This window comes from Podarcis pityusensis (genome assembly GCF_964106645.2).
Source record: "Podarcis pityusensis genome assembly, chromosome: 15".
Lineage (NCBI taxonomy): Eukaryota > Metazoa > Chordata > Lepidosauria > Squamata > Lacertidae > Podarcis > Podarcis pityusensis.
The window spans coordinates 13,949,873-13,958,033 of NC_138040.1; the positions used below are offsets into that span (position 1 = coordinate 13,949,873).

The following is an 8,161-nucleotide window of genomic DNA, read 5'->3' on the forward strand; positions in this document are numbered from 1 at the left end:
GATCAGAAGTACTTCCGCCTTCCCCTGGTTTTGCTTCCGGGTCCTTGGTGGTTGCGTCCGTTGCCAAGGAGCCTGCAGGCCGTCTCTCTCGCTGAGGGAGGAGGGCGGGGCGCCGGGGCGCCTGCTTCCGATAGGATGGCGCCTTTTACAGCCACGCCCACCGCCTCCCCAGGTCCTCGCGGAGGGAGACTCTCTCGCTCCCGGCAGTCTGACGTGATTGGTGGGAGGTGACGTCAATCCCTGTGGTAGTTAAAGGGGAGGGACGTGGCTGAGGGAGAGACGGGTTCCTTTGGGGCGTGGTTAAGGGAGAGGCGTGGTCAGTGAAGGAGAGCAGTTAAAGGAGAGGCGAGGCCTGACCGGATTTGCTTTCCCAAGGGGCATGGCTGAATGAGAGATTCATGGAGGCGTGGTTAAATAAGAGCCAGTGTCCATGATGGGCGTGGTTACAGCAGAGGCGTGCCTGTAATGGGCGTGGCTAAAGTAGAGGCGAACACTGAGATGGCACTTGCAACACTATTTTCGGCATATATTAAATTTTGCCTTCTGCTTGGCTTACATCCATTTACTTTGTTAACAGTGTCAGCCTTTTTAACTCATAGAGGTGATTTATATCGTCTCCATGTAGGTGGCATTGGCAAGGACAAATATCCCAAGGAAGAAGGTCAACAATCACCACCCATTGCTGGGTGAGCAAAGGCAGCGACATACATTCCATTGCAGATTGTGGGCTAAGTTGTCCCTGCTACATTCGGGCAACCTTTTAAGTTACATCTAGGCAAGTTCAAAAGTTCAGTTTTCTCCTCAGGTGTATTGGATGTGAAGAGACGGCCCCAATTTCCCAGAGGTGGAGCCCACTCTACTTCCCTCTTTGAATAATGTTGGGAGCATCTCTCAGTCTTCAGAAAGGTTGGCCTGATACCATAAATGAAGTGCATAGAATTACAAAAAATGTGCCAGTTTAGAACTTATTTTATTGAGTTATGCAATAAATGTAATTCGAAAAGATCAAGGACTATTTTCTTCAATAGTTCCTGCAGCAAGAGCTAAATACTGGAGATAAGAAAAATTACCTATATTGAAAGGATACACCCTCCCAGTCCACCAACGTGCTATTTTGGCCAAATATATTCACTATTTAAGTATTAAAAGGAAGGCAGGCAGTGTTCTCTTCTGCAGAAATTATCCTCAGGCCTAACCCCTAAACATGTGTTGCCGCCAGAGCCCCACAAAGTGTTGGAAGTTATTAGCTCAGTGATGGCCAATCTTGGCCTTCTAGCTGTTTTGGGACTACAACTCCCATCATCCCTAGCCAACAGGACCAGTGGTCAGGGATGATGGGAATTGTAGTCCCAAAACTGCTGGATCAAACGTCCAAGCTGCCAGGACCCTGCCCCTCTCCAGCGTGTGGGGAAATACAGATATCATAATGCTGTTATAAAAATCTATGTTGCAGCTGCATTTGGAATACGGTGCACAGTTCTGGTTACAAAGAATTTTGTAAAATTTGAAAAGCTTCAGAAAGAGCAAAAGAAGTCCACAATCGGAAGCAGCAATGCTTCTGAATACCAGTTGCTGGGAGCCACGGGAGGGGAGAGGGCTCTCAGGCTCAGGTCCTTCTTGTGGGTTTCCCTTTGGGGCATCTGCTTGGCCACCATGATAATAAGATGCTGAACCAGGTGAGCCATTGGCCTGACCAGCAAGTTCTTCTTATGTGAATATCTGGCTGGCCATTGGTTGGTTGGAGGATGCTGGTCTAGATATACCTTGGTCTGATCCTGCGGGGCTCCTTGGGTCTTCTCAGAAGAAGACGCTCACTGTGCAAGTGTGGCAACAGGAATTGTGGGGCTCCCTGGCTTTCACCATTTCCTACCAGCCCTGCACTCTTGTGTCTTCCACAGGAGCCGGACCAGAGGAAATGCAGCAGACACAAGCTTGTCTTCAAATGATTTCCTTCTTAAAGGCACCAGAAGAGGACAAAGGAAAGAGACAGCAGCACTCCCCCCAAACGCCCCATGCACCAACTTCCCTGCCCTCGAACCCAATGGGCGCTTATTACATTTGCAGAATTAGACGGTTTCTTGGTTGGATTCAAACTCGGCTGCTTGTCGTCTGGCTTTCCGGCAGCTGCATCGGTGAGCGTCCTCTCCAGATGGACCGGCCGGCCGTTTTGGTCGCAAGCCACAACAATGTATCTCAAGCTGCTGGCTTCCGCCACGTATTCGCAGTCGTCCCCCTGTCCCTGAGAGAGCCTGCAGTTTGTGATGCGGAACTTTTTGGGGCTCTTTTTGTATTCCTGGTTCCGGATCACGTATGGCTCCCCCGCCGTGCACGCCTGGTCGACAACTTGCTCAGGAGCATGGATGAAAGTGTTGAGCTGCTTGCACCCGTTCTCGGTCTGAGAGATCCGCTTGTTCCGCATCTCACTGTTGCATTGGTTGTGGTCTATGTGATCCAGGAATGTGACGTGCTTCCTCTGGAAGGCCTTTGAGCTTTGAGCGTGGGAGACGCTGGTGGTGGAGATGGTGAGGAGGAACAGGCCCAGCAGAGGCGCGATACTTGAAGCCATGCTGTCCGGCTGCACCTGCAGGGTTTGGATACATACATCTTTAATAGAACTGTGATGAAACACAGAGCAAATCTGCAGCTTTAACAATCTTTCAGTGAGCTGTGTCCAGCAATAGTCTTACAGGGCAGAGACTGCTGGAACTATCACAAGACACAAGCATCTCCACGTGCTTTGCCCAATCCCCCTGCCTGGGACACTTACAGGAACATGGGAAGCTACCTTATACAGAGTCAAGCAATTGGTCCATCTAGCTCAGTACAGTGCTACCTCGGGTTAAGAACTTAATTCGTTTTGGAGGTCTGTTCTTAACCTGAAACTGTTCTTAATCTGAAGCACCACTTTAGCTAATGTGGCCTCCTGCTGCTGCTGCACGATTTCTGTTCTCATCCTGAAGCAAAGTTCTTAACCCGAGGTAATATTTCTGGGTTAGCGGAGTCTGTAACCTGAAGCGTATGTAACCTGAAGCGTATGTAACCCGAGGTACCACTGTACTGCCTACATTGACTGGCAGCAGCTCTCCAGAATTTCAGGCCAGAATCTCTCGCATCCCTACCTGGAGATGCCAGCAGGGATTGAAACTGGGATTGAACCCCCGAGCTAGGGCTTTTCTCATAAGGAAGAGCTGATGCTTAAGCATTCTGCTCTTTTCCTCTCTTGATGCTTTTGTAGAGAATGCGCTTTGCCTTTTTGGCAGGACCATGGATATTTGAAATACTTTTGAAATATTAGGGTTTTTGTTTTCGAATTTGTGTTCTTCTGTATCTATTTATTATTTGTAAGCCGCCTCAGGGGGCCTTTCCCTTCAGCCAAAAAATGGTATATAAAGAAACAAAACACTGCAAAGTAGACCCGTTGAAAGTAAATGGATATGACTAACTTGGTTCGCTTCGTTTCAATGGGTCTGCTTTAAGAAAATTCATTTCACAAAATTGATACACAGCTCAGTTGTAATAAAACAGGGTTGCCGTTGTTAATGGAGAAATCCGAGGGCTCCCTTGGACAAAAAACAAGGACACCAGCCAGGAATACCAGAGCAAAACAGCAGCCAGTAGGCTTGGTCTTTATTGAAGACTGTCATGACAGGACTCCCACCTGCCACCAGGTGAAACAAAATGGAAGCCCAGAACAAAAGAAGACCCCAACTTTTATTAGTTACTAATCCCCTAAGCTACACCCCTAGAACTACATCACAACTACATCATGACTACATCATTGACACATCACAAAAAGGAGGGGTTGAGGGAGGAGTTGTGGTGGTAACCTGAGTATCTTGTCACCTGGCTGGTTCCTCCTTTCCCCCTCCCCATGAGTCATTTCCAGAGGACAAAGGGGAGTTGGCAGTTTCCTGCCCCTAGATGGAAGATCTGATCATTGTCCTTTGTTCCAGTCCATGTTGAATCCACTCCCATATGCAAGTCCTTTGTGACCTTGATGGTCTTCTGTCTGGGACCATCAAGGTTGTCATGCCAACTGGGTAGGGCTCCTGAGTACGTGTTGGTACGCTTAAGGGATTATGGCCATCCTGTATCAAACCATCCCCCTTTGATAGTCCTTCCTTCATGGAGCAAAATAAAAGTGGACCAGTGTAAATCTGATGTACGGTTGATTTACTATGAATTTATAACTCCGTATTTCAAGAGGTATCAATCCGGACATTACTTGAGCATTTTTTGGGCGATCGCCAAAAAAGTTGTTGAGATTTGGGGGGGGGGGCAGAGTTGTTGAGCTCACCCCCCAGCTATCCACCACTGCCAAGGCACCCACGCCAAACCCAGAGCCGTAGCCTGAACCCAAGCCATCAGCTCACAACACCCCCCCCAAACCCCGGACATTGAAAATTCCCCCAGATAGGCATGTAGGCCCCCCCAAAAGAGGCCATGTCGGGGATTTCCCAGATGTATGGCAACTCTAAATAAAATCTCCAAGAGGTTTACGAAAAGAATAAAACAGCGAAATGATCAGTTAAAAAGAACTACTAAAACATTCAAAAATAATTAAAACCAGCTATACGCTAAACATTATACAGTACATGGCTGGAAAGGCAAAATGTTTTTAAGAGGCACTGAAGAGTGTACAGTGGCACCTCGGGTTAAGTACTTAATTCGTTCCGGAGGGCTGTTCTTAACCTGAAACTGTTCTTAACCTGAAGCACCACTTTAGCTAATGGGGCCTCCCGCTGCTGCCGCGCCGCCGGAGCCCGATTTCTGTTCTTATCCTGAAGCACTATTTCTGGGTTAGCGGAGTCTGTAACCTGAAGCGTATGTAACCCGAGGTACCACTGTACAGCAAAGGCATGGCTGCCGGATGTCAATAGGCAGGAAGTTCCACAATACAGATGCTTCCACACTAACAGAGCAACGTCTTACAAGTGCGGAATGATTATTGTTATTCCCTCTAATAGAAAACTCAAGTGGCCAAGTGTTGACTGGAGTCTAAATGTGGTCTACTGAGAAACCAGTGGGCTGCATCAGAATATATCTGCAGGAATGTGGAGATTTGCAGCAACACAAAAATAAAATAAAATGATGGAAAACAAATGAGAAAGCCAGCCCCACCCGTTCTCAGAAGCCCAACCCAATGAGGACTGTGCGTATCCAGCAGCCCTGGAATGCTGTATGTCAGCTGGAAAAGGAAAAGACAGGGAATGGTCTGCTGAAGGAGAGCCTGGCTAGCTGGCTAGCACATTGAACAGGAGCACTCCTGTAAGGAGTGCCGATAATGCTGCAACATTTTGTTGCAGGAGGCACTTTTGCTCAGTGCCAAGGTCCCTTGCAAAAGAAAAGAAAGCAGAAAATAACATTCAGGGGGCAGTTGGGGAGGGGGAGATTAATGGAATCATGGAATTGTAGAACTGGAGGAGACCCTGCAGAAATACACAGGAGCCCGAAACAGGGATCAAACCTGTGTTACGGTAAAATCTGGGTGCGGGGTTACTCTGCCACCCAGCTCGTCGGACTAAGTCCGCGGGTCCCTGCGGAAGAAAATGAGCTCAGCCGGAGACAGGAGCAAGTTGCTGGAGATCCGAGTTTATTGCGCAACAGGTTCAAGGTGAGATTGAACAGCGAGAATGGGGTGACATGAACTTTTGAAATTTCCCTCCATGTCCCAGAATACAGTGCAAAATACATCCCAGTTACATCATGAATACATTAAGAAGAGGTTGGGTTACACAGATTACATCACGAATACATTAGGAAGAGGTTGGGTTACACCGGATTAACATATGGAGGAGGGAGGGGGAAATATGCAGAGCTGGAGATATGTGCAGATAAGCACATCCTGAGAAGACAATGGTCCATGTATGCATAGTCTGTCACCTGGCATCGCCCGGAGGAAGGGCTTGGCAGAGCGATTTGACAGGATTAGGGTCTTGACACCTTGCTTGAGGGATTATGGAGGACAGGGGAGGTGTCATGGAGTCCTAGAGAAATTGAGCAAATTGGCACGTTCATTTTCTATGAATTTTATAGATTTTAGTCCCTTTTGACATTGACAACTGGAAATAAATGGATATATTGTAGCGAAGAAGAAGGTGAAGAAGACATGCCCCCCCTTCCGTATCACCTGCAACCTTTGCATTATCAGCATCACACTCTAACCAACTGAGAGTAAAGGGAAGAGAGAAGAAGGCAAAGCACACAGCATGTTCTTGTCCCAGCAGACTGGATAAAATACATTGCAAATACAGTGGTACCTCGGGTTACATACGCTTCAGGTTACAGACTCCGCCAACCCAGAAATAGTACCTCAGGTTAAGAACTTTGCTTTGGATGAGAACAGAAATCGTGCGGCGGCAGCTGGAGGCCCCATTAGCTAAAGTGGTACCTCAGGTTAAGAACGATTTTAGGTTAAGAACGGGCCTCCGGAACGAATTATGTAAGTTCTTAACCCAAGCTACCACTGTAGCTTAATTCCTTCCAGATTTGTTGCTCTCTCTGCCCTCCCGGCGAGAGAGAAGCCATCTTTGTTCACATCAGCAATGATGGGAAAAGACCTCTGTTTTCTTAAAACAGGGAGAGAGTGTTACTCACAATTTTCCCTGGCAGCCAGACCCGAAACTGACCCTCCTCTTCACCGAACCTACGAAGGGGCTGTTCTGTTTAGTCCCTCCGGTCTTCTGATCCAGTAGGAAGTTAGTTTCAGGAGTAAAGTGAGCCTGTGGATTCTCCCATCTCTCAGCTAGCAGTCTGCTTGCTGGAACTTGACTCCCTTCCACTCCCTCTAAACTTTGTGGCTGATGAGTCATTTATTTGCATGTCTGCACTTCGTTAGGATGGTTTATGCCCTGCCCCTCAGACATCCACTCAAACAGGTTACAAAAGGCTTAAGACAGCATTTGTTTGTTTATTTATTTCACTTCTGTTCCACTATCTTTCTCCAAGGAGCTCAAGGTGGCTCACATGGTTCTCCTCCTCACCATTTTATCCTCACAACAACTCTGCAAAGTAGGTGAGGCTGAGAGAGTGAGACTGACTCCCAAGGTTACCCAGTAAGCTTCATGTGGCCAAGTAGGGATTTGAACCCTGGTCTCCCATGTCCTAGACCGACACTCCAGCCATGCTATAGCATGCTGGCTCAACTACAATTGGCGCTAAAACAGAATAAAATGACTCAGTGTGATTCAGCCCCTCCCTCTAATCCCCTTATACCGACTTTCATGGGAGTAAGTCCCCTTGAACTCTGTTTTGAGCAGAGTTCTATCAATAATGCCATATGTATCTCCACAAATATGGCATTTCAGAGGTGTGGAACCACCACTGAGAAGTCCCTGCCCACCACTACCTGCCAGCCTCATGGTTCTTGCCGCCAGGGCAAAGAGCAGGACCTCTCCTGATCTTACAGTTTGGGCAGATCCATACAGGTGCACAGAGTCCTTCAGATCACATGGTCCCAAATTGTCCAGGGCTCTAAAGACTCAACACAGCACCTTTAAATTGAGCCTGGAAAGGTAAGGCCACCAATGTAACCAATACATTTCGCCCTCCATACCTCTCTGTGTGGCCCTCAGAACTCTTCTCCAGTTTTATTGGCTCAATTTTTGCTGTCATTTTATTTTTTAAAATAGTATATTCTATGCTACCCTTCCTCCAAGGAGCTCAAGGTGATTACAGATCACCCACCCACCCATTCTATCTTCACAACAACCTTCTGAGGTGGATTAGGTTAAGAGGCATTGACTGTGATGCAGCTGTTAAAAGCACAGAAACTAGATTTGTACAGTACTATTAATTTATGGCATGGTGATGGCCAAGAAAGCTACACCTTTAGAATTTCTATCTGTTGTATAGCAGCTAAAGGCCGCAATAACCATGCCTGTGGGGGAAAAGAGGTGACAGCTTTCCTGAGGCATGAACCCTTATTGCTAGGATGTGTGAGGGAATTGCTCTGATTACACAGCCAAATGCACTCTGCACACTGTCAGAGACACTTTATCTACTACTGTTTGGAAAGTTGTTTGTTGGTCCTCTGTTTATTTGGACACTTCTTAAGATATCGTCACTAAATTTTGCTTGATGGCTCCTGAGGTTAAGGAGGCAACTTTCGTCTGTGTTTGGATATAATTGGGTGTAATTTTGAATCAAGATAGTAAACTGA

The 8,161-nt window shown here is 47.2% G+C and overlaps 1 protein-coding gene and 1 long non-coding RNA gene across 2 annotated transcripts; one reads left to right on the top strand and one right to left on the bottom strand.

Annotated features, from left to right (window-relative positions):
- The first annotated feature begins 90 nt into the window (after window positions 1-90).
- On the top strand, window positions 91-1,293 carry LOC308464198. The gene is made up of 2 exons (XR_013979944.1): window positions 91-213; window positions 806-1,293. It is a non-coding gene; the product is annotated as an uncharacterized lncRNA (long non-coding RNA).
- On the bottom strand, window positions 952-6,955 carry LOC308464102 (ribonuclease pancreatic-like). Its single transcript, XM_080983259.1, has 2 exons — window positions 6,598-6,955; window positions 952-2,581 (listed from the first exon to the last, which is right to left on the bottom strand). The coding sequence occupies exon 2, from the start codon at window positions 2,564-2,566 to the stop codon at window positions 1,955-1,957; it is 612 nt and encodes a 203-aa protein (XP_080839385.1). The 5' UTR covers window positions 2,567-2,581; window positions 6,598-6,955; the 3' UTR covers window positions 952-1,954.
- Between the last annotated feature and the right edge of the window lie 1,206 nt (window positions 6,956-8,161).